At 39.6% G+C, this 26,780-nt stretch overlaps 1 protein-coding gene across 2 annotated transcripts; it reads right to left on the bottom strand.

The window, feature by feature from the left end:
- Positions 1-1,962: 1,962 nt before the first annotated feature.
- On the bottom strand, positions 1,963-26,780 carry cdhr5b (cadherin-related family member 5b). 2 transcript variants are annotated; one of them, XM_008410679.3, is made up of 15 exons: positions 26,459-26,780; positions 24,205-24,371; positions 23,765-23,815; positions 20,626-20,715; positions 20,419-20,511; positions 20,194-20,295; positions 17,043-17,228; positions 16,787-16,877; positions 16,574-16,671; positions 10,019-10,222; positions 9,311-9,421; positions 9,161-9,227; positions 6,973-7,158; positions 6,408-6,574; positions 1,963-2,481 (listed from the first exon to the last, which is right to left on the bottom strand). In XM_008410679.3, exons 1-15 carry the CDS (start codon positions 26,706-26,708, stop codon positions 1,963-1,965), a joined length of 2,382 nt encoding a protein of 793 aa, XP_008408901.2. In that variant the 5' UTR covers positions 26,709-26,780. The 2 variants fall into 2 exon arrangements, with proteins under 2 accessions (XP_008408901.2, XP_081463698.1); XM_081607572.1 differs by lacking the exon at positions 6,973-7,158 and having other exon boundaries at positions 26,459-26,778.

Here is a 26,780-nt window from a genome sequence, read left to right as displayed (position 1 = left end):
CAATATTGATAAAAACATGTTGTGTGAATCAAGCTGTTCAGAATCACTAAACACAAAATAATGAGCTCATTATTTTATGTCCTACTCAGTTAACTATCCCACTTAGTGTTCAGGGTCAGTGAGATTGTACAATTTTTATTTTTACAGAAATTTTTGAAAGATGGCCAAAAAACCCCGGGATTTTTTAAATTTGTTTTTCCAGCAAAGCTATACTACTTGGAAATGGGTTCTGTGCAACATGTGACAGTCAGGCCGGTCAGTGCATTAAGTCAAAAACAGTTGACTTAATGCACTGACTGCAGTAAACAATATATTGTCAATATAATTTCTCAGCGTAGATGTCTTCAAACACACCAACCATCCTTAGATGATACTAGACCGGCTCGTCATCATGATGGGACAGAGAGACTCTGTTCCCTGAGTTCAGGTCCAGAATCTGCTTTCTGTTCCGGAGCCCCGCTCACTATCCACCGGCTTCCTGAGCTAATAACACGGTGAACATTATTTGTGGAGGCATTTGAAGGACCGGATTTATGGTAAATCATCACCAATTTACCAACACCAAGTACTTAATAAACATGATTTAAATCATGATTTAAATCAAATCATAACGACATAATTTTTCCCCTTGTTAATATAACATTTCTCTTTCATGCATTTTATTTGCTGTTGGCTTTCAGGGCCCTGTGATGGACTGGTGACCTGTCCAGGGTGAACCCTGCCTCTCATCTGATGACTGCTGGAGATGGGCACCACCAGCCCCCTCACCATCCTGCAAGGATCAGTGTGTTCAGATCATGGATGGAAAGATTTTAAGGTAGTTTGTCTCCTTAAGTCCACACTTAAAACAGCTTCATAGTTAATGCCAACATCAACTGATTCTATGACATTGCTGACTATTTTTTTCTACTTCTAACATCAACAGGCAAAGAAGACACCCAGAAAAGTTTTTCCACCGCAGGCATCCGGTCCCAATCATCATCAGTTCTGATGATGTCACATACATAATAAATTGTAAGTATTTTTTTTTTGTTGCCATTTTTCTGTACTCTTTAAATACAAATGCTTTCTATGTTTAATTGCTCTATTGTTCTTTTTTTGTAGGTTTCTGTAAGGTGCAGTGAACGGGAATGTTCTGTTGTTGATCCTCACTTTCATTTTTTATTGTCACACTTAAATTTTCATGTTCATGTGTTCACTTTTGCTGTGTAAACTGATAATTTATGTAAAGTTCATAAAGTTGTGAGTAGAATTGGACAATTTTAAAATGTCATCAATAAAACAAAATTTGAATTACCTTGAACATCTTGTGTAATTAATCTTTCCATGTAATTGTAGCATAAAACAATGTAAGTACTGTAGTGTAGTTATGCATATAATGTACAAAGTATGAGTAATTAAAATTGTACTTTATTAGCTATAGCAGTAAATCAAAAATAAAAATTAAGTGTAATTTATATACATTACTTATATATTAGTAGTATATTTAAAATATATTATGACAGAATTAGTACACTCAGTATAAAAATGAAGCTGTTGAATATTACATTTAAAAGTATACTTTAAGTATACCAAGTACAGAAGTTGTTCCAAAAAAGTATGTATAGTATACTAAAGTATACTATAAGTTGTAATGTAATGCTATTTAAATACTACTGTATAGTATACTAAAGTATACTAAGCACAAAATTAGTTGTTCCAAAATAGTACAGTTTAAGTACATCAATCAAAGTATGTTAAAGTTTAGTATACTAAAGTATACTTTTTTCACTAATGGATGCATCCATTAGTGGGGACAATGGTGTCCCCACTAACACCCTTGTCCCTTAGTGGGGTCCGGAGGGGTGTTGGTGCCTATCCCCAGCTGTAAGGTTTTTCCATGAATGTTAATATCTCGTTGTGAAATATCTGTCATTTTATATCTTTTTCTGTTCCTGTGATTAGATCATGTTTCGGCAGCTCTCACAAATCAATGTTAAGTTCATCATCATTCTCAGAATCATCTGCTGGATCATCAAATTTAACACCAAGGCCACTATCCAGATCCGTTTCAGCAAACAAGACTTTTCTGCTGTCGGGCGATGGCTCCTCATCTTCCTCATCGCTGTGTTCATCTTGGTTTTCTGGGATGATAACCACTTCCTCCTTGGCATTGGGATCAATGTCCTCCTTAAACCAGACAGACTTGTATCCCTCCTCCACTCGTCTTTCTTTGGTAAGGATGGGTTTCACCTCTTTTTCATTGTCAGCCTTATCTGAACCGCTGTCACTGGCGTTGTCAGGAAATTGGGTCCGTAGTTGTGCTGAACTGCTCTGGTTCACTTCTTTGGAGTAAATGTTCTCTACTGGCTTTGGTGGATCCCAACTAGTCAATACGCTTCTTCCCTCTGGACCACCAGAGCCTGTGCTACTTCTGTCATCATCGTTTCGGAAAGCCTCATTTGTGTATTGAATTCCCTCTTTTTGATTGGCTTCACCAAGCTGTGTAAAGACAAAAAAGGTTAAGAAGAGTTGAGTCCCTTCACGTCAACCTTTTGGTTTGTGAGCTAGTGACTTAATTTTTAGTCACTGTGCCACTAAAAATGTTTTCCTTGATTTTTTTGTTTGTAAAATATGTTTTAGTGAGTGGTTCATGCTGAAGTCGTCATAGTGAAAGTAGCAAAAACTGTAAACTTGAAGCATTACAGTGAAAGTCATAGACATAATAAAGAGTAGACCCCGCATTGGCTGCTCGGGCGCAGGAAATAAGGCGGCCATCTAGGTCGTCCCTCCTGCTTGGCTAAATAAAAACAACAGAAGACTCCTCAGCACTGCGAGATAATTTTGTTGAAATTTATGGACTCTTAACATGAGGGTTTGAGGAATAACTTTGGTAAAACTTTATTTGAAGGGGTGTGCATAAGACTGACATGACACTGTCATAAACATGATACAACACTTGTAATGAACATAAAGAAGTCTTTATGAATGTTTATGACAGTTTTCATGAAGTCATTCGGTAATTAATGACAATGCAAAGTTACTCTAAAAGTTCCATTGAAAGTCCATTAAAAATGCCAACGTTGCATTAAATTATGATTTACAAAATCATGCAAAGTTGGGACGTGGAACGTCACCTCTCTGGTGGGGAAGGAACCGGAGCTAGTGTGCGAGGCTGAGAGGTTCCGGCTAGAAATAGTCGGCCTCACCTCGACACATGGCTCTGGTTCTGGAACCAGTCTCCTTGAGAGGGGCTGGACGTACTTCCACTCTGGAGTTGCCCACGGTGAGAGGCGCCGGGCTGGAGTGGGCATACTTGTTGCCCCCCATTTGGGCGCCTGTACGTTGGGGTTCACCCCGGTGAACGAGAGGGTAGCCTCCCTCCGCCTACGGGTGGGGGGACGGGTTCTGACTGTTGTTTGTGCTTACGGGCCAAACGGCAGTTCAGATTACCCACCCTTCTTGGAGTCCTTAGAGGGGGTATTGGAGAGTGCCCCTCCTGGGGACTCCCTTGTTCTACTGGGGGACTTCAACGCTCACGTGAGCAATGACAGTGAGACCTGGAGAGGCGTGGTTGGGAGGAACGGCCCCCCCGATCTGAACCCAAGCGGTGTTCTGTTGTTGGACTTCTGTGCTCGTCACGGATTGTCCATCACGAACACCATGTTCAGGCATAAGGGCGTCCATATGTGCACTTGGCACCAGGATGCCCTAGGCCGCAGTTCGATGATTGACTTTGTCATCGTCTCATCGGATTTGCGGCCGTATGTCTTGGACACTCGGGTGAAGAGAGGTGCGGAGCTGTCCACTGACCACTACCTGGTGACGAGTTGGCTCCGGTGGTGGGGGAGGAAGCCGGTCAGACCTGGCAGGCCCAAACGTGTAGTGAGGGTCTGCTGGGAACGCCTGGCGGAGTCCCCTGTGAGACGAAGCTTCAACTCTCATCTCTGGCAGAATTTCGAACACGTTCCGGGGGAGGTGGGGGACATTGAGTCTGAGTGGACCATGTTCCGTACCTCCATTGCCGATGCGACCTATCAGAGCTGCGGCCGCAAGGTTGTTGGTGCCTGTCGTGGCGGCAACCCTCGAACCCGTTGGTGGACACTTTCGGTGAGGGATGCTGTCAAGCTGAAGAAGGAGCCCTACCGGGCCTTTTTGGCCTGTGGGACTCCAGAAGCAGCTGATGGGTACCGGCGGGCGAAACGGCATGTGGCTCGGGTTGTCGCTGAGGCAAAAACTCGGGCGTGGGAGGAGTTTGGAGAGGCCATGGAGACAGACTTCCTTACGGCTTCGAGGCGATTCTGGTCCACCATCCGGCGTCTCAGGAGGGGGAAGCAGTGCAGCACCAACACTATTTATAGTGGGGATGGTGCGCTGCTGACCTCAGCTCGGGACGTTGTGGGCCGGTGGGCGGAATACTTCGAAGACCTCAATCCCACCAACATGCCTTCTGCTGAGGAAGCTGAGCATGGGGACTCTGGGTTGGGCTCTCCAATCTCTGGGGACGAGGTCACCGAGGTGGTCAAAAAGCTCCTCGGTGGCAGGGCCCCGGGGGTGGATGAGATCTGCCCGGAGTTCCTTAAGGCTCTGGATGTTGCAGGGTTGTGTTGGCTTACTGCAATATCGCATGGACATCGGGGGCAGTTCCCCTGGATTGGCAGACTGGGGTGGTGGTCCCCCTGTTTAAAAAGGGGGACCGGAGGGTGTGCTCCAATTACAGGGGGATCACAGTCTTAAGCCTCCCTGGTAAGGTCTATTCAGGGGTCCTGGAGAGGAGGGTCCGTCGGATAGACGAACCTCGGATTCAGGAAGAGCAGTGTGGTTTTCGTCCTGGTCGTGGAACACTGGACCAGCTGTACACCCTCAGCAGGGTCCTGGAGGGTGCATGGGAGTTCGCCCAACCAGTCTACATGTGTTTTGTGGACTTGGAGAAGGCATTCGACCGTGTCCCTCGGGGGGCCCTGTGGGGGGTACTCCGGGAGTATGGGGTACTGGGCCCTTTGATACGGGCTGTATGACCGGTGTCAGAGTCTGGTCCGCATTGCCGGCAGTAAGTCGGGCTCGTTTCCGGTGAGAGTTGGACTCCGCCAAGGCTGCCCTTTGTCACCGATTCTGTTCATTACTTTTATGGACAGAATTTCTAGGCGAAGCCGAGGTGTTGAGGGGATCCGTTTTGGTGGCCTTAGGATCGCATCTCTGCTTTTTGTGGATGATGTGGTCCTGTTGGCTTCATCGGAACGTGATCTGCAGCTCTAACTGGAGCGGTTCGCAGCCGAGTGTGAAGCGGCCGGGATGAGGCTCAGTGCCTCCAAATCCGAGGCCATGGTCTTGAGCCGGAAAAGGGTAGAGTGCCTTCTCCGGATCAGGGGGGTCGTCCTGCCTCAAGTGGAGGAGTTTAAGTATCTGCGGATCTTGTTCACGAATGAGGGAAGAAGGGAGCGGGAGATCGACATGCGGATTGGGGCAGCGTCTACTGTGAAGCGGGCGCTGTACCGGTCCGTCGTGGTGAAGAGAGAGCTGAGCCAAAAAGCGAAGTTCTCGATTTCCGGTCGATCTACGTTCCCACCCTCATCTATTGTCATGAGCTTTGGGTCATGACCGAAAGAACGAGATCACGGGTACAAGCGGCCGAAATGGGCTTCCTCCGCAGGGTGGCTGGGCTCTCCCTTAGAGATAGGGTGAGAAGCTCGGTCATCCGGGAGCGACTCAGAGTAGAGCCGCTGCTCCTCCATGTCGAGAGGAGCCAGTTGAGGTTGCTCGGGCATCTGGTAAGGATGCCTCCTGGACGCCTCCCTGGTGAGGTGTTCCGGGCACGTCCCACCGGGAGGAGGCCTCGGGGAAGACCCAGGACACGCTGGAGGGATTACGTCTCTCGGCTAGCCTGGGAACGCCTTGGGATTCCCCCGGAGAAGCTGGAAGAAGTGGCTAGGGAGAGGGAAGTCTGGGCCTCCCTTCTGAAGCTGCTGCCCCCGCGACCCGACCTCGGATAAGCGGAAGAAAATGGATGGATGGATGGATGCAAAGTTGGCATTTTTAATGGACAAGGGTATATATATATATATATATATTATGTGTGTAGTGTATATATATATATATGTGTGTAGTGTATATATATATATATGTGTGTAGTGTATATATATGTGTGTGTGTGTGTTTTAGATGAAGTGCAGTTGATGAGTGCAGCTTCTTTTCAGTTGTGCTCAATATTCTGGACAGCAGAAGGGGAAAACTCTCCTTTATCAGGAAGCAACATCCAGCAATCATTAGCTTCACCTGTCACTCTTCTGAAGACAAACCAAAATAAAGTTGATACCAAAACCCAATGTGCCTCAAAGAAAGCTCAACAAAGATCTCTTGTTGGTTCCTTGCTTTAGCAGTGCTCTTTCCCTGATACTCTTTGGGGGGGGTTATGCTTTGCTTTTACTTACAGAGCTCCGAAACATGCTGGCCTCTTGGATCTTCTTCCAGGCTGCATTTCCCTTCCTCGTGCGATAAACAAGCAACCCGATGACCAGCACACAGAGAAACAAAAGAACACCCAAGGTTGCCCCCAATGCAGCCATGTCCACAATTCCAAACTCACCAGATGGTCCCACTGCAACAAAAGAAAACATTACAAAAATGTTCTTAAGGATTGTTTGAAAGTAAATGTATTTGTGATCAGTGTGATGTGAGTCATGTTTTAATTGTGATTACTTGTGTTTAAAATGGACAGAAGAAATGGATTAGCAACAAAATGACTCATAACTCTGTCTTTACATTGGCCTGGACTATCCAACTATGACTAAAAAACTGTAGTGTGATTGGTTTGCTTTAATGTCAACAAGACTGTTGTTTGTCCAAGATGAAGGACATTGGTCTGAACAAGAAATGGGACCCAGTTTCATTTATGTTGGGACAACAGCACCCTGAAAGGATCATTTGTCATCCTTCCATGTTTCTATAAAATTCCTTGTTTTTTTGTTTAATTCCTGCTGTTGAGACAATTGTTACAATGTTGAGATGTGCTTGCAGTTGAGACTCCTGTGGGCCTCATGGTGAAGATGGTGTCAGTTGACAGAGTGGAGTCACTGGTGGGCATGATCTCTTTGGTTGTCTCGCTGTCAGAAGTGGATTTCTCTATGGCTGTTGTGGTCATAGAGTCTGTAGTGCTCTGAGGCAAAGTGGTGGTAGAGAGACCTGAGAGGAGAACACACTTTGAAGCATCCATCCATTTTCTGTACACCAGTGGTCCCCAAACTACGGCCTGCGGGCCGTTTCCTGCCTGTTTCCACATTTAGTCCGGCCCCCTCAACAATACCAGAGAGCATTCAGATTTTTTTTTCATATACTGTATTTTCCGGACTATAAGCCGCTTATATGTGGATTTTTCTTCAACCACCAGTGTGCTTTTTAGCAGGAAGTTAATCATTGGAAGTTAAAATTGGAAATAAAAGAAGAAAGTGCCCATTAAAACGGAATTAGATTTTAATAGGGAATTGAAATTTGAGAATGTTGTTGATCAGTTAAATAACATTGAGGGGAAAAAGAAGATTTTTACTGTACAGTTACCGTTCGGAAGCTATCGTAATCAGTTCAGTTAAATCTAATCTTGGCAACTTTTTCTTTTTCAACCGTAATAAATGGTTGAAAATTCAATTGACCTGTTATTACTCAAATTCTGGGTGTCTGCCCCCCCTCTGCTGCTGCTGCATCGTTGTGGAAAACCTGGAGCGGCAGAGATATATGTGGCTTATATGTGTATGTTTACTGGTTTTTAAAAAAAACAAAAACTTTGGGGTTGTGGCTTATAGTCCAGTGCGGCTCATAGTTCGAAAAATACGGACTATAATCCTTCCTGGATATTTTCTGTGAAGAACCCAGAGAGGGTTATTTGGTTATTATTTATTTATTTCTTTAATAGTGTTATTTATTTCCTGACTTGTTCTGTGAAGAACCCAGAGAATGTTATTTGATTGTGGTTTCTGGAAAACAATAAATTTTTACATTTAGGTACTCCTGTAATTGTCACACTTTTTCTGTTGGAAACTGACTCCGGCCCCCCACCAGAGAAGGGAGAAGTTATGTGGCCCTCACAGGAGAAAGTTTGGGGACCCCTGCTGTACACCCTTATCCCTAGTAGGGTCGGGAAACAGGACAAACAACCACACACACACCTAGGGAGAATTTAGAGAAACCAATTAACCTGACAGTCATGTTTTTGGACTGTGGGAGTACCCGGAGAGAACCCACACATGCACAGAGAGAACATGCAAACTCCATGCAGAAAGATCCCAAGCCTGAATTGAACCCAGAACCTTCTTGTTGCAAGGCAGCAGCTATACCAACTGCACCACTGTGCAGCCTCACTTTGAAGCATATTTATTTCAAATGCTTCACCGTGGATGTAAAGTACTTTTGATATGTTCCAAGAAAAATGTTGATTTCAGATTTTTTTTAAAAGAACAAATGAACCTTACAAAAGTCATTGACAGCAGTGCAAGTCAAATAAAATTGTAAGAAAAACCTTAAACAAATGCAGTCACATACTCTCCTGAATTTGGCTCCTTGTTTATAAGCAAGGACAGATTGTTATGAGGGCAGACCAACCACAGAACATACATTGTGAATGTGACCAAACACAAATGTCAAACATTTACTTTGTTTCTTTAAAATAAAAGAAATACTGTTGTAGCAAGAATTGTTGGGAATATTCACAATGAGCCAATCAAAAGCCTAAGTGAAATGGGTAACACTTTATTTGAAGGGGTGTGCATGAGACTGACACAACACTGTCATAAACATGACATAACATCTGTCATGAACATAAAGAAGTCTTTATGAATGTTTATGACAGTTGTCATGAAGTGTCATTCGGTAAATAATGATACTTAATGCAAAGTTGCATTAAAAGTCCATTAAAAGTGCCAACTTTGCATGATTTTGTAAATTATGATAATTTAATGCAAAGTTGGCATTTTTAATGGACTTTCAATGCAACTTTTGGAGCAACTTTGCATTAGAAGTGTCATTATTCACCGAATGACACTTTATGACAACTGTCATAAACATTCATAAAGACTTATTTATGTTCATGACAGGTGTTATGTCATGTTTATGACAGTGTCATGTCAGTCTCATGCACACCCCTTCAAATAAAGTGTTACCGTGAAAGGTTTTATTTACTGGTGTTTAGACCTACCTGATGTCAGTTCAACTCGGAGCGCTGCTGTAGCTGTTTCATCATTAGAAGTGTCTGTTGCCACAACCTGGAACGCATAATTGGAGTTGAGCATCCAATACAAAGAGATCCCAGTCAGCCTGGTTAGCATCCAACTTCCCTTAAAATTACCTGGAGTGATACTGAGCTCTTTGACAGATCTTTGGTCAAGAACAGGTAGCTACCAATAATAGCAAAATCACTGCTACCTTCGATTGAGTAGGTGATGTGGGGGTTTATTCCCTGTTTGAAGAGATTGCAAAGATATGTCAAAACATTTATTGCCTTTATGGTCATGTCTGAGAAATTAGGAGATGAAAAAAAGATGAGGAATTTGAACTAAACCCTGTTTTGGGAATATGCTGAATGCTTATAGACATTAGGTCCTGCAGTGTTTCAGGAGCTGTCATCTTTTCAGAAAGGCATCCCAGAGTTGAAGAAAATCTTCAAATGTGTTTTTGTGTAGAAAGTTTTGTGAAAACAGTGATGTCATAGCTTCACTTTGACAGTTTTCTGTGCGTCCTGCATGACTGGTGAATCTCTGCGGCTGATTACAGCGCCCCGTTAAGGCCTGCTGGAAATGATTCCATATTTATGAAGAGCTATTATGAATAAAAAAGTTTAGAAAAAATTTTTATGTTTACGAGGCCTTTACAAGGGTTTCAAGTGTTTCCAAAGCAATAAAGAAAAACTTCAAATTTCTAAAAGCAAGAATTAAAAATGAAATAGTAACACATATCCGTTGATGCCCGAATCATAATGTTTTCTCTCCATTATAATTTCTCATTGTCAGTTCACATGTTATCCACCTCAGCCACAAGGAGTGTTAAAATGATTTACCCCAGCGCCAATGTAGTCCTCATCTGTAGCTATGATCTGTAAAGGCTGATCCTTGTTGGTCAGGTCCATTGCCATAGAGCCCACTGAAGTGATCAGAGCTTCATATTGAGTCTTCTGAAACTCTGGAGCATGAAGGCTCTTCACTTGGACACTGATCGTCACGGTTGTGGTTGCTAACTGATGAGTGTTTTTCGTCTGAGCAGCCTATGTGAGAAACACATTCTGGTTAAAAAGTTTCTAAGATCTCAAATATTAAGAGTTTTGTTGAGGAAAAATGACTATTTTTAGTGTTTAATATAGTTTAAACTTTTTGAACAGGTTTCTGTTAGTGATTTGAAACTTAAACTACTGCTGGCTAAGTAATAAAACAGAGAGATCTGTAGTAGAGCTTCTCCCCGAACCCCTGGAGTCTTATCATTACAGACAGGAGGCCTTAAATTAACATATGCAGGAAGGTGGAGGACAGTATCACTTGAATTACTGTGAGAAAGGGAACTTTGGTAGGTTCACGTAACCAGGATGAGAAGTCTTCCAAAACTAACATCTGACATGGTGCAAAAAACTGAATATAACATAAAATGTTTTTGAACCACTAACATCTAATTTGTAAGATTTCTCTTAGTATTGATAGAATGCTCTGACTGAAAATTGTATTATCTAGTTTTAGAATCATTAATTTAGTCAATAATGAATGTATTTGAAATTGTATTATTTCTGACTACATTAGAATCAAATGAAAATGTTTTGTTTAGTATTAGGAAATTGCTTTTTGGTTTTACATCAGGACTAAATCTTGAAGGTGCTGAGTGCAGAAGAACAAATTGGGTTTCTGGAGATAACTTTTCCTTGAATTAAAATACAGAATTAAAGGTTTATTCCTGGCAGAGCGGGAAAGAAGCCAGAATTTCACAGCTACCTGTGAGGCTCCTTCATCCGTTTCTCCTTGCCCAGATGGCTGTAGAGCCGCAGGAGGCCGGATAGTGTTAAGAAAATAAATTTAAAATAAGTTGGTTTTAAAATTTAACATGATTGAAATGGTCTAATTATAGTTTTAAAAGTTATAACTTCTGGCCTATTGACCTTTATTTTACTTGTAGTTAAAGCAGATGGTTTGTCAAGATCTGTGATCTGCCCTTTGTCTGTCTGGGAAACAATCAGTAGGAAGTTCCAGCTTTTCACACTGATCTGTAAAAGCCATAAACCAGCAGGAATTCGGAGAGTCTGCTTCCACCTTATCTAGACAAAGAAGAAACTGGTGTTTGATCTTGTGAACAAATTGCAGGGAGTTTCTCATTTTAAAAAAGGGTCTGACAGGTCCTGGTTGGATAAGCAGAAATACGTCTTATTTGAATATATCAAAGAGGAGAACACGCCTACAGGTATAAAAGTTTGTGCTCAAGCTACAGTGCTTGGTGTAATACAGGGTTTAGCCCCGCTATGAAGGCTAACACATTCTGTAAATCTAAAAAAATTAATTATTCTCTAACATTGACTTAGATTATCTGACACAAGAGCCTATATTAGAAATGAAACAATGTAACACATATTATAAAACTTATATGATGTGTTATAACATTCACCAGCAAAGTTTACACATGTGGTAAAGACTATTGTTTATATGTAATTCTTTCACTAGTAAGATACATCCTAAATCTTACGTTTTTGTTTAGAAAGTTTCATAAAAACACGATGTGAGGAAGAAGAGGGAGATATCTATAAAGAGAGACAGATTCACTGCAGCACGGATGAATCTCATCAGATTTTGGACTCGATCTCAGCTGCTGAATCTGAAGCTAGAACTCGTCGCTGAAAAACATATATATATATATACACACAGGGGTGAAAGTAGTTTTAAATTCTTGGGGGTACTATGACAAACAAAAAAAAGGGGAAAAAAATAAATATATATATATATATATATATATGTGTGTGTGTGTGTGTGTGTGTGTGTGTGTGTGTGTGTGCGCTTTGGAGTTTCTGTGCTGATGATTTGTAGCTCTTGAATTGCTACAAAATAAAGCTGTATTTCCTTCAGCCCACTGACTGCAATGTTGACACCTTGAGATTCCATGAGACCTAAATTCTGAACATCATGGCATGGAGTGCTTCCCAGTTTTCCATGTCTGGCATATAACCATTCGTTTTAGCTTTTAAACTGGTTCAATTGAGCCTGTGTCCAGACAGAAGCATAATCAGTAGCCTAGCATCATGACCTGTTTGTTCTGAAGATCCTGCAGCTTGCACTTCTCTTCCTAACATGGCGCCTCCTCACCCTGACTCTAATACTGATAAGAGGAACCACAGAGCTCTGTTAAGTTAAAAGCACATCTTCTGAAGTTGGGATATTTTTCCTCCAACAGGTTCCAGAGGAATCACCTCAAACCAGATGTTGGACTGGATTTTATTTCAATGTCATTTGTGAATGTTAGCTTCTCATTTTCAAAAGTGGAACTATAAAGGTTGAAAAAGGTTATTATTTTGGAGAAAATCTCATCAACATCAATATTTTCACTAAATAAGAGGCAAAACCAATTTGTTTGATAAAGGAAAAGCCTCTCAGACTCTGAGCTCAAAGCACCAAACAATTGTTTTATATCAGACAATTAATTTAATTTCACATAATTATCGCGGTAGAAGCCATTTGTTTGTTAAATACTTAATGAGACATATTTACCGTGTTTAATGTTTGTTGTAAATGACTATAGCCTACTCAAAGAACAGGTAATTAGTCCAAGTTATTGAACGTTCAGAAACTACAGCGGCTGTGATGCGCCACAGCAAAGGTAAAACAACCTGAACAGGTGATCAACTCTAAACCACTCGCACCTTTTTACTCTCCGTCTCTGTCATTTAAGCGCACCCGTTGCTATGGCAACCTCCTGCGCTCCACAAGCCGACCCGAGATTATGTTAAAAACATAACAAACAGTCCGTTACAACATAAATAAAAATAAAAATAAAAACATTATTTTTATATATATATATATATATATATATATATATATATATATATATATATATATATATATATATATATATATATATATATATATATATATATATATGATCCTGTCCCTCCATGATTTTTAAAGATATTTTATCTAGCATAGGACAGCCTGTTCTTGCAATTATAAATAGCAGTCTGTCCTCAGGTGTGGTCCCTGCTAGTTTTAAACATGCAGTAGTGCAGCCACTGCTTAAAAAACCTGGCCTTGATCATACTGTTCTGGCTAATTATCGCCCTATTTCGAAGCTGCCTTTTCTTTCTAAGGTTTTAGAAAAAAATTGTGTACTGCCACCTGACACTGTTTTTAGAAGACAATGGCATTCTGGAGGTTTTTCAGTCAGGTTTTAAAACTCTTCATAGTACAGAATCTGCTTTAATAAGAGTTTTTAATGACATCCTTCTTGCATGTGATTCTGGTAACCATGTTCTGATTTTACTTGACTTAACTGCTGCCTTTGATACAGTAGACCACGACATTTTAATATCGCGATTACACCACGTTGTAGGTATTGATGGCACTGTTCTTAAATGGTTCAGGTCTTACCTGGAGGACAGAATAATTTCAGTGAAAATTAGGGACTCTGAATCATCTGCTGCTTCAATGCCTTATGGTGTCCCACAGGGCTCAATTCTGGACCCACTGCTTTTCTTTCTGTATTTACTGCCTCTGGGTTCTATCCTCAGGAAACATGGGATTTCATTTCATTGTTATGCTGATGACTGTCAGATTTATTTGCCCCTGAAGCAGAAGGATGTACATTCTATCAAACATCTCCTGGCATGTCTAGGTGATATTAAATCTTGGTTGGCCCTGAACTTTTTTAATTTTAATGAAAACAAAACAGAGGTGATGGTGTTTGAACCCAGTGGCTCCTGTGAGTCCTCCTCTGTTGACTCACAGGAGTGAGTCAACACTCCTGTGAGTCAACATAACATTTTTGTTATTTAAAATGTTATTACATTTTAAATAACAGGTTTAAAATGTAATAACATTTTAAACCTGTTATTACAGATCTTGGTTTTAAGGTGGACAGTAATTTTAAATTGGACAGCCACATCAGAGCAGTGGTTAAGTCCAGCTTTTATCATTAAAGGCGATTGGCATCAGTGAAATATTTTCTTTCCAGGCAGCATTTTGAAACAGTGATCCATGCTTTTATTTCAACTCGATTGGATTACTGTAACTCACTTTATCTGGGAGTCAGTCAGTCGCTGCTCTCACGTCTGCAGCTGGTTCAGAATGCTGCTGCACGACTTTTAACAGGAACTCGAAAGAGGGAACATGTGACCCCTGTCCTGACCTCACTTCACTGGTTGCCTCATTCATTTTAAAATTCTTATGTTTGTTTTTAAATCATTGCATAATCTTGCCCCGGCTTACCTCTCTGAGCTTCTTCACCCCTATGTACCTTATCGGTCACTCAGGTCAGCAGATCAGCTGCTCTTGGAGATACCAAGATCCAGGAGGAAGCTCAGAGGGGTCAGGGCTTTCTCTGTCATTGGCCCTAAGTTATGGAACGACTTGCTTTTGCAGGTTAGAGAGGCCCCTTCACTGTTCACTTTTAAAGTTCGTCTTAAAACCCATTTATTTTACTTGGCTTTCAACACCAGCGGGATCTAGTTTTAAATTGAATGTTTTGTTTTTAAACTGTAAGAGTTTTTATTTTTTTATTATTATGTTGTGTTTTAACGTACAGCACTTTGTATCAGCTGTGGTTGTTTTTAAAGTGCTTTATAAATAAAGTTGGTATGGTATATATATGTACATATATGATATATATGTATCCAATATATGTTATTCAGTATTAATCATTATTTATTTGTGCCATTATTAATCATTATTTAATTGTGTTTGTATAGTTATATAAATATGTATTGATATTACTAAATAATTTATTAAATTATGAACGGCTGTGTGCTTTGTAATATGTTCACATCAATATCAGAATATTCCATTCCTATTCTATTGTTATAGGAAGAGAGACGGAGACTGCGGCGGCAACGTGTCGGTTGGTCTGTGTTACCCAGAAAGCAGTTGGGCACAATATTGCAACACCAACACTGTGAGTGAAACAATGACTGGGGCAGACTACTGTGTAAAGTAATGTGGAATAATGTGTAATAATAGAGTACGGAACAAATCGGCAACCCAAACTGAAGCGTCTATTCTATGCGCCTTATAGTGCGGAAAATATGGTACTTGAAATTGTGAAGTGATCAAATTAAATAGAGAACCGTGTTTAGTAATTTTATTCAGGAATAAAATTACTAAATGCATCTTTTTTTTTATTTGATTGGTTCACAGTTTCAAAACATTTTTTGAATATATTTCTTTTTTTGAAGTTGAAAATAGATTCACAGAATAATATGTTACTAAAGTTGACTTTGTTTAGTGGGAGAAACTTTAAAAAACATCATCTTAGCTTCCCAAAGTAACTGGCTTTAAGGGCATAACAGAACTGAGAGCCAAAACTAAGTTAGTATTAACTACATTTTAATTCATTCATTTAAAATGGGCCTTCTGGTCAAAAAGCCAGTAAGACAAATGAATCCTGATGAAATCTGAGAGATCACTGTCATTGTCATTAGTGTCATATCCTGTATTGTCAACTGAAGATGACTACAGACATCAATAAACTGCAACTTATAAAGAACTTATTCATGAGACTGACATAGTCATAAAGTATTAGTTGAAATAACCCCAGAAAAGTTTTGGCAACTCAACCTTTTACTCAATGTATTTAACATTCAGGCAAAGAAGCTGATAAGCAGCATCATGGTGCAACCTCTAATGTATTTTTCTTACCATATGAAAATCAGTCCCTTGTTCTACATTTTGCTTTGTACAGAGGGTCTCAGCTATTGAGAAATTATTGATTGCTCGAGGCGTGGACTCTGTTGAAGTTTTAAACTTTACCCAATGACTAAAATTTGGTTATGATGTAATGTTCCAGTTCTACATAAAGACTCTTACCAGAAATTGCTTACGATGTAAACAACCGTCCCCAACTGCAAAGGTGTTGGGCCAAACAACATGGCTGTTAATGTTAATTTAATCTTTGAAATATTTGGACGAGACACAGACTGAATGGCTTCACTCACGTCCTCCACTGTCTGCCAAACTACAGAAAGAGTACATTTCTAAAACAACACAAAAACTGCCGTCATCGTTTATAACTTCTCCATCTGTTTGGCCTGGCTTGAAGTTCTATCAGAGAAATCCAGCTCAATGGGAGAGAGCCCAGATGGAGAAGTGAAGTGAGATTCGAATTGAGTGGAATTACATAGGAAGGCAATGGTCAGGCTAGTATGCTTCTGCTCAAAAACATGAACTTGCTGTCAATGTATATTCTGCTGTTAGGTACTAAGTGCTTGTTTTTTCTGAAACTAGGTCAAAATTTAAACACACATTTTTAACTGAGGTATTTCTTGGCTATACATCATGGAAGAATCAGTAGGTTTTGCCTGCTTTCTTTAATAACAAGCTACAACATTGCAACTTAAATAGAAGACACCTTTGTATTCTAGAGTTAGTTTAATTTACTGTACCAGAACTGTCAGTGCAATTTCCTCCACAACGTCTGTTGGCCTCAGCATGGTGATGTTTCCAGAGTTTGGATTAATCTGAAATAGGCCGTCGTCATTTCCTGAAACACAGATTCAAGAAGCTACTTCCTCTTTCTGATACAGTTTGGCCATCGGAATAAGATTTTTGTCACCAGGTTTGTAAAACACGCTCATGTGACATACCAGGTAACTTACCAGAAATGATGGAATAGGTAATCTCCTCTTTTATTCCAAAGTCTCCATCAATGGCATAAAGAGGTCCTGGCTTCAGAGGCAACGCTCCAGTCTATAAAGGAATTGACAATATACAGGTATATCTTCACAAAGATTACATAAGGAATGGTAACTTCAGATAATTACAAGAAAAATACAAAAGACAAAGCTGGCCAGAGAAATGTATTAGAGAATACTCCGTATGTTCTCTTTCATCATTTCCTAGGAAATCACTAACCTCTTGTTCATTTAAGTTAATTCTGCCACTGTAGCCTGGATTCTGGCAAATCACTACTTCATTTATTGTATGCCTGGTACAAGGTTCGAACCATGGAGGTCGGTTATCAGTGTCTGTGATTGAGATCATGATGGTTGTGGTAGCAGTGAATGATGGCCCTTCAGGTGGAGAAGTTAGAGGTGTATCCTTAAAAGTGAGAGAGTACCGTTAAACCCAAAATTATACATACTCATGGCAGACCTCAAAATTATTTATATTTACTCAAATAGTTTACTTCTATTAGGAAATTATTCAGGCAGCTCTCAAAGAATGAATATGTAAAAGCTGGATCAGCTTTGTAAGACAAAAAACCAAACAAGAAAAAAATCTGAACTGTTTTCATTTACATTTTATTATAAAAATATGTTGAAAACAATTTATATCATTCTCAATAATCAACAGAAAATTGGCATTACTACAATTAGACCCTTCCTATAACCACTGAAAAGCTCTTTGTATGTTTGGTGTTTTGTTGATTTATCTTTGGTTATGAGCTCCAAGTATATGAGGTCTGAGGTCTTTAGCTCCCTCTATTGCAGTGTTTCTCAATTCTGATCCTCAGAAATGCTCTGCATATTTTAAATGTGTCTCTGTTCCAGAACACCTGATTCAAATGATTGTGTGACCTCCTTTAAATGCCATCAAGTGCCACAGAAGCATGTTAATCACCCACTTATTCAAGTCAGGTGTGTGGCAGTAGGAAAACACCTAAAGCATAAGGTCAAGGTCTTTGAGAAACAATGCTTTGCATAGAGAAGAGCCACCTGTTCTCTTGCTTAAACATGGTGTTTGTTAAAGACATTCCATACAGAAGTCCAATACCAAAACACTGTTTAGGTTCATATTGGGAAAGCGATGCTTCCAGATCACCCCTTCAGGTCATAAAGAGGAGAGGTCTTTGCTAGTTGGAGAAACTCCATAATCAAGCTACTCTGTTGGGGGCTTGTGAGATTCCCTCACTTGTCTCTCTCGCTTGGCAAGTCGGGAGTAAGAAAGTACAGTTCCTCTCAGTGAGTTGGGTTTCAGAGCTCAAGCCAGAATTTGTCACACCAGGGCTCCCGGCCAGTCAACTTGCCAGGCACCATGTATAAACCGAATGTTTTGGCTCTGATGAAGAACATCGTCAATAGAAGGATTCGGAGAGGCCATATTGTTCTGCTCAGACATGTTGATGATGGTTTATTAATGTTTAGATTGTCCAGACTGATCATCCCAGAGCTCTGAGCAAAACTTAAAGAGGGAACCGTGCGTTACTGGTCCAATTGGAACTGGATTGTTACTGGTAAAGTTCCTTTATCCTCCAGTCAAACCATGCCAGTTTTCTGAATGCGTCTTTATGAATAGAAAGCATTTCCATTCTGTAAGTGTGCAACTTATACACATGAATCCTCTATTTAAAATAAACTTCTACACTCACTGTAAAGGACTCTCTGGCACGATGTCTGTCTTTAAATCCCAACTGAATGCTCTGCTGTTCAAACAAACATTTTCACTTGGAATATCGTTATTTCCTTTTTGTTTTCTATTTGGATTTTTTTCTTTTGTATTTAACCTTATGTGGTTCAAGGATCAGAGTTTGACAAAGACTATTCTAGAGCAGTGTTTCTCAGTACCAGTCCTCAGGGACCACCGCCCTGCATGTTTTTGGTGCTTGTCTTCTGCAGCACACCGGGCATGAATAAATGGGTGATAAACAGGCTTCTGGTGCATTTCATGGCTGAGGAAGAGGTTGTGCAATTTTTTTAATCAGGTGTACTCAGGTGTGAAAGTAGGGGGATACGGTCGGGTACTGCGTACCCATAAAAGATTTAGCGGGGGTACGCAGTACCTGCAAGAGAGAGGAGCGGCTGTCTGCTGTATAAAATCAATGGGTTCACTGTGCAGCCGTGAGTGCACCCACTAATCAGCCGTGACTGATGAGTTTTTCAAGAACAATCTAAAACACAACTTAATCAGTTAATAAATCGCTTTTTTTCATTTCATATTGTTTCTGAGCTGTTCATGCTTTGCTAGCTAGAGCAGGGGTGCAATACGTCGATAGCGGAAGGTTTTGAGTCGATCTCGGCATTAGGTGACAAACTGAGCGCCACCAGGACGCTGAGACCCGCAAGTCCTCCTCTGGCTCCTTATCAAAACGTTCGTAACTTTATTAAAGAACGTGTTCAAATTAATGACCCAACAAAAATAATAATCTCAGTAATTGTTTCAACAAGGTGTTGCGCAATTCTGTGCGTTTCGGTTCCATTACCAAAATAACTAGCAGAACAGGAGTATTCATAGAGCACTTATTAATAATCGCAAAATAAATATCAAGCCTGAAAAGCTAATATCGTAACGGACTGAATGTTATGTTTTTAAAGTAAAACATGAAATGTGGAAGGCAGTGGTCCCTGAGGACTGGCAATGAGAAACACTGCTCTAGAGAGCCGTTCTCGTGTTCACAGCATATAGGATTTAAATGACACTTCTTCTTTTCCTTGCAACCGGTTTAAAGCTGCATATCGCCACCTACCATGTAGGGCTGAAATGCATAATTTTACATATAAATCTATAAAATGTGGAAAGCCAAACAGATAAAATGATTACATTTTTGCTGTTGGAAGAAAACTGAATTTATGTAGTTTTTGTAAAATAGTGTATGTTTTTATTATTATTATTTTATTATTTTACTAACTTTAAAGGGGCAGTATTTTCCAGGCACAATCAAATAACCATGTTATCTTCAGTTGTTATAAAAATGCTGCACATATCAAACATGACTTAAAGGAAATTTGACTTAGCAATCGAGTGGCTTGAAAATGTCCTCTGTCTCTTTAAGAAGCTTCTGCTCTTTCCCACATGTTTCTCAATTAAACCTTTAACATCATTCTCATGAGTGTTGGACTGAGAAATAGTTTGTATGATAAGCTCAGGGGATATGCAGTTCCACCTAATTTTGCTAATTAGCAAACACTGAAATTAGCAATTCTTGCTAATTGTTTGCAAAATGTTTTGGAAAGAATATGTGGCATTCTGCTAAGCTTATGAAGTGTTTTGGAGAAAACGGTCTGTTTCCTCAATTCTGTCTAAGCAATCCTAAAAACTGTAAATGTTTGGTGAAAAAAAAACTTACTTGGGCTCTTAGTATCAGTTGAACCTCTTTGACTTTATCATAATCAAGAGGTCTATTGACAAGGATTTCTGGCGTACTTTGTGACCTCAGCTTAAAGGCATCCTACAGAAATCAAACAGCAGAACAAAAATGCATAAGCTAGTTGCTACAATGGCATGGGAATATATATAGATATATTTAAAATAAACATCTTAAAAGTAAAACATCATACTAATTGTATCATACAGGTTCAGATTCAGATGTCAGCGTGTAGTAGAGCACAGGTCCATCGAGGTCAGTGGCAGGAAACTCACCCACAAAGCTGTCTATCTTAGACAGCTGGATAGAAACAGACCACAGAAAATACAATGTTAAAGGTCAATAGAAATCTAATTACAAACTGTGTGTCCTCAACAGTTATTTGCATTCTGCAGATATCTGTCCAAATCTTACCTCTTCAACTTTTTCCTGATACAAATCCTTCTCAAAAATTGGTTCGTTGTCATTCACATCTTGCACAATTACCACAATAGTTTTTGAAATCTAGAAGAAAAAAAAACATTTAGATATTTTTTGTTCATCGTCTTCTTCCTGTGAGCTACTGTAACAACAATTGGCATGAAGCCACCTGGCAATCATTCTAGGGCAGGGGTCCCCAAACTACGGCCCGCCTCCACATTTGGTCCGGCCTCCTGAACAATACCAGAGAGCATTCAGATTTTTTTTTTCATTTACCGTATTTTCTGGACTATAAGCCGTTTATATGTGGATTTTTCTTCAACCACCAGGGGGCTCTTTAGCAGGAAGTGAATCATTGGAAGTCTGGTTACTTGTGGGCCAACATTGAGCACACAAGCAGCAAAATGAGTAAGAAACAGATCAGATGTCTTTGGAAAGTTTCTTTGCAAAGGGGAAAAGGCCCAGAGAAGAGACAGGAGAATGGATTTATCCCGGACCGGTAGGTGAGTCCCACATTACAAGCCCGCTCTGCGTAACATGCGGGGACCGGCTGCTAATGAGACAATGAAGCTTCAAGCTGCTTTGCCACATAGAGACCGAGCACACTGTGCTCAAGCAACACAGCACAGAGAAACAAGGTCAGGGCTCCTGTTAGTCATTATCGTGAGTTAAAATTTTCACGAAAGTAAAATGTTAGTTTTTGTGGTGCTTCTGTTATTTTGAAGGGATACATATAAACGTTACCATAGCGACCAGAGTCAGAGCGTTTGGACAGTGGTTGAGAGGAGATGAGTAGAGCTTGTGAGTCTTAAGTCTGGTTTAGACGGAAAGATTTAAGAATTGTCGGCTGATTCTCCAAACCTCTGTGACCACAGAGCTGATAAAAGTACAAGTTCGATCGGTTCGTCTCTCCAAGGCAGGACCAACACGAACCGATTCCAGTCACGAACATCCCGATCCCAGAGGATAATCCAGTAAAACCCCCAACATAGCGGGAATTTAGAGTAACCAAACACGGATGACGATGTAGAAGCAATAGTGACAGTTTGTGGAGTCATTTTAAGAGATAAAAGACGTAACAAAAAGAAAAGGCGGTGGATGAAAGACTTTTTGATTGCCTACCTAACCCACAGGCTGCGTTAAAAGGACCAAGACAACCCAAATAGAGCATATTCAGTATTTAGTGGGAACACCAACATGCAGAAGCCTTATCTGACTGTTCATCCCCCCTCCGCCGCTCACGCCCGGGCCGCAACAAAATTTCCAAGTCTTGACCGGTCCGCGATAATAAAAAGGTTGGGGACCATTGATTTAGCACATGCTAGTAGCAGACACGAAGGATCAGCACTTTTACTGTTACAGTTACCGTTCGGAAACTACCGTAATCAGGTCTGTTAAATCTAGTCTTGGCAACTTTTTCTTTTTCAACCCTAATAGATGTGATATTCAATTGACCTGTTATGACTCAAATTTTGGCTGTCCGCCCCCCTCCCCTCTGCTGCTGCTGCATCGTTGTGGAAAACCTGGAGCGGCAGAGATAACTGTGGCTTATATGTGTATGTTTACTGGTTTAAAAAAAACAAAAAAACTTTGGGGTTGTGGCTTATAGTCCAGTGCGGCTCATAGTTGAGAAAATACGGTCTATAATCCTTCCTGGAATTTTTCTGTGAAGAACTTAGAGAGGGTTATTTGGTTATTATTTATTTCATTAATAGTGTTATTATTAATTTCCTGACTTGTTCTGTGAAGAATCCAGAGAATGTTATTTGATTGTGCTTTCTGGAAAACAATATATTTTTACATTTAGGCACTCCTGCAATCGTCACACTTTTTCTGTTACAAACTGACTCCGGCCCCCCACCAGGGAAGGAAAAAGTTATGTGGCCCTCACAGGAAAAAGTTTGGGGACCCCTGTTCTAGGGGGTTTGTCAGCACCTGACCAATAGGCAATTGCTATTTGTCCCAAAGTACATGCCCGTTATCTGGAGGAACTGAACCTCAACATTGCTGGGGTTCATCATCGCCAACGCTCTGCAGTCATAAAAATTTTGAGGAATATAATAGTCATGGTTGTCAGTACGGAACACGCAATCCTGACAGCCATCACCCAGAGTGTTTACAAGGCAGAATACAATTTATTAAATTTCCAAAACCCAAACGAGTCAGGAATAATGCAAGAGATGGATGAAGACCTGCAGCCTTCTTTCTTCCAGTTGAAAGAAACTGTGATTGACAGCAACTACCACATGATTGTCTATAAGGACACTTATACCTGGGGATGGAGCCAGGGTCGTGTCAATTAATAGGTAATTCAAAAAGAAACAGAGAAAGCATACCCAAACACAAGTGTTGAAGGCAGTAGATTGTATACCCTTTTTATTATTTCTTTTTACAACTATTTCTTTTATTCTTTCTTTTGTTTTTACCAGTAATCAAACTATGCAATTCTGTCTTCAAACATCTGGGCCCATATTCTCAAAGATTCTCAGAGAGTTCCTATCTTAGCCTAAGAATTATTGCTAAGGAGTCCTAGCATAAGATTGACTCAGTCAGCTGCTGAGAAATTCTGAGTGAAGAATCAACAGAAATTCTTAACTTAGTGTCGAGATGGGGTTGACCCCTTTGCTAAGAGTGACACTGTCTTCCTGGGACTGTGATTGGTTGATACACAAAAGAAAATAAGATAAAAATACAAACATGACCCCAGCATACAACTGATACAAATTAATCCGTCCTATAATCTAGACTGGGATAAAAGTGTGTTATGAACATTCATTTATTGCCACACTGCATCAACATGTTTGATTGTGCTTCATTTACATCCTAATTAATATTTTAATTCATCACAGCTTCTTGCAATGCTGGATTTTCTGCTAGTGTAAATGTGAAAGTTGTTTCTGGTGAAAAATTTAAATACTTTTCAATTCAGTTCAGTTTATTTATATGTCATCATGTCGCAACAAATGTAACCTCATTTTCCAAAAAAAAGTCATTCCAGTTCAATCACACATACATTCCAATAAGCCCCAGTTATCAGTTATCAATAAATTAATTAAATTATTTCAATGAATTTAAAATGTTATGTCCATAATATTATAGCTGTTTTTTTTTAACAAACAGAAAATAGTCTCACCGATCCACCTTCCAGAGTACATCTTATAGCAAGAGCATAGGTCTGTGTCTCCTGTAAAAAACAAACAAAAGAAACACTTTAGATTTAATAAAATATATGTTATATATATATATATATATATATATCCGTGTTTGTGTGTGTATATATATATATATATATATATATATATATATATATATATATATATATATATATATATATATATACACACACACACACATACATACATACATATACACACACACACATACATATACATATTAACACATACATATATATATATATATATATATATATATATATATATATATATATATATATATATATATATATATATATATATATATATATATATATATATATATATATGTGTGTGCGTGTGTGTGTGTGTGTGTGTGTGTGTGTGGTACAAATTGTGGTACAAATCTTGCACAAATTACCTCACGGTCCAACACTTCAGTCGCGATCAGCTGGTTTCCATTAATTCCAAATGGCACGTTTGCGTTTGTAATGGCAATTGTCTCTCCAGGTGTGACTGAAATTGTTGTCACAACATCACCAATACTGTTGTTTTCTTGAAACTGCACTGGGCTTTCAAAAGAACAACCTGTTGTGAGAAAAGCATATTCAGCAGGGACTGATAGAAAGACAGTATATAGAATACTGTTACTGTGGTTACAGCAATCTACAGCAGTTGTTTACATTTTACGGCAAAGTTCTTTTGTATGCATGGGCCCTGTGTGTTAGGAACTTTTCCTTTGAAAAGTTCCACCTAGAGGCCCCTAGCGGCCCCAGAGCCCAAAGCAGCTGTTTAGTTTGCTTTGCCTTGGGCTGACCCTGTCGTTCATTCTACAGTAGATAGTTCCAGAAAATGTATTCTCCACTGTAAAGAAAAAGCCAAAGTACAACAGAGAAGGACCCACATATGCACAGGAAGAACATGCTACTTTACCTTATGAATGAACAGAACTGAGCATGCTTTTATTTTTAATATTTCCAACTGGAAGCATCTTTGTGACATAGTTTAAAGGCAAGAGATGGTAAGTTGTGCGTTTTTTGTTTCCTAAAATATCCAAAATCATTTAATGCAGCATGTATGCCATCATTGTTTACATGATTGTTTTACGAGTTATTAACATCCCATAGTAATCTATCAGCATCACTGGTTAATAATCAAGCTCATTCCTTTAACAATAAAACATGTGCAACAGCTGCAATTTATAGCTCATATATTTGTTTTCTTTCACTCTTCATATGAGATAAAAATTGTTGCTAAGATTTGAATCTCAGACCATGTCAAGTCTTCTTGACATCTCTGATGGATAAATGGATGGATGATCAAAGTAGTTGGTTGATGCCAGAAGTCAGAGGAAAATAGCCAGACTGGTTTGAGATTATAGAAAGACATTGGCTCAAATGACTGCCTGTTTCAACCATGGTATCCAGAATATAATCTCTGAACATCTAATAGCAGATGAGCTGCATCAGCAGAACACTTGAGGGTACACTTGAGTCAGCTAAGAATAACTTAATCTAGAACTCACACAAATATTGCTGCAAAAATGAATCTCAGTTTCAGCTGCTACATTTAGCTGGACTTGGTCATAAAACACATAGATTTAGTCTGTATTGTGTAAATCTGGAGGATATTTTCTCAACCCCGTTTGTGCCCATATATACCAACTGAGCAAAGCTTTCTATGCCTTTATCAATGTTTTCCAACTTTTAAGTGAGTGCCAGGCATGTGGCCCTGACTCTGAGATGTGTCTTCTTCATGTTTTGTCCCGGTACAGTCAGAAGCTGTGCTACACATTGTCTGAGACAATGAGTTTAAATAAACAGACTTCAGATAGAGGATGAGGAGAGTGTGAATCAGAGCAACAAAGTCTTTGATTGTTCAAACGCTTTTCTGCTGGTGCTGAGAGTTAAATCATTAACTGAGAAGAAGAAGACCACAGTGGTGCCTGTGGTCATCGGGGCCCTCGGGGCAGTCACCCCCAAACTGGAGCAGTGGCTCAAACAGATCCCAGGAACAACATCAGACATCTCAGTCCAGAAATGTGCAGTTCTAGGCACAGCCAAGATACTGCGCAGAACCCTCAAGCTCCCAGGCCTCTGGTAGAGGACCCGAGCTCAGAGGATGAAACAGACCACCCGCGGAGGGTGAGAAGGGAATTTTCATATATATATATATATATATATATATATATATATATATATATATATATATATATATATATATATATATATATATATATTATGGTATATATAATATTGCCATATATACCATAATATATGTTATATTATGGTATACATAATTGTGGTAATATATTACTGCAAATATATATGTAATAATATATTTCCACATATTACCAAGATTTCTTCAAATCTTGGTAATATGTGGAAAGAATGCATAGACATTTAAAAATTAGTTATTTTATTCAAGCTCACTAGCGGTAAATATCTCCACCCTTGGACTCTGTCCATGACACGCAATTTCCTGTTTCAAACACCGTCTTTATGTTGTTCCTTGTTTCCACTTTTTCATCTAAATGGACAAAGTTTTGAAGTTCTAACTGATCTAAGGAACTCTACATTGGTCTTCGTGAATTAATGACCCATTAATAACCCTGATTGATTAACTGTGCATTAATAAGTCAGCCTTAAGAATAAATAAAATACAACAGGACTTACTTTGAGATGTGGCATTGGATGCCTGAAGCAGAACCAGAAGTAAGCAAATGAAGAATTTGCCCACAGAAAGTTGTGGGTCAATACAGTCCATTTTTCTGTCTCTGTCCGCCTTGTATGAGCTGATCTTTGTATGTCTTGTTGCTCTGCTTATCTGTGGGCTGTTACAGCTGTAGATGGACTTTCGCCCATCATAAAAATGAGAATGTTTGTTTGCCAGGAAATCAGGATACAATATCTGCTCCTTTGTCATTTGTTTGGCTGGACTAACAAAAGTAAAATATAACTTGAATTATTGGGTTCTTACATCTTCACACGATCCTGA

Source organism: Poecilia reticulata, chromosome 6 (assembly GCF_904066995.2).
Source record: "Poecilia reticulata chromosome 6, P_reticulata-male-v2, whole genome shotgun sequence".
NCBI lineage: Eukaryota > Metazoa > Chordata > Actinopteri > Cyprinodontiformes > Poeciliidae > Poecilia > Poecilia reticulata.
The sequence above is the reverse complement of the archived record's forward strand: the minus strand, read 5'-3'. Positions and strand labels throughout refer to the sequence as shown.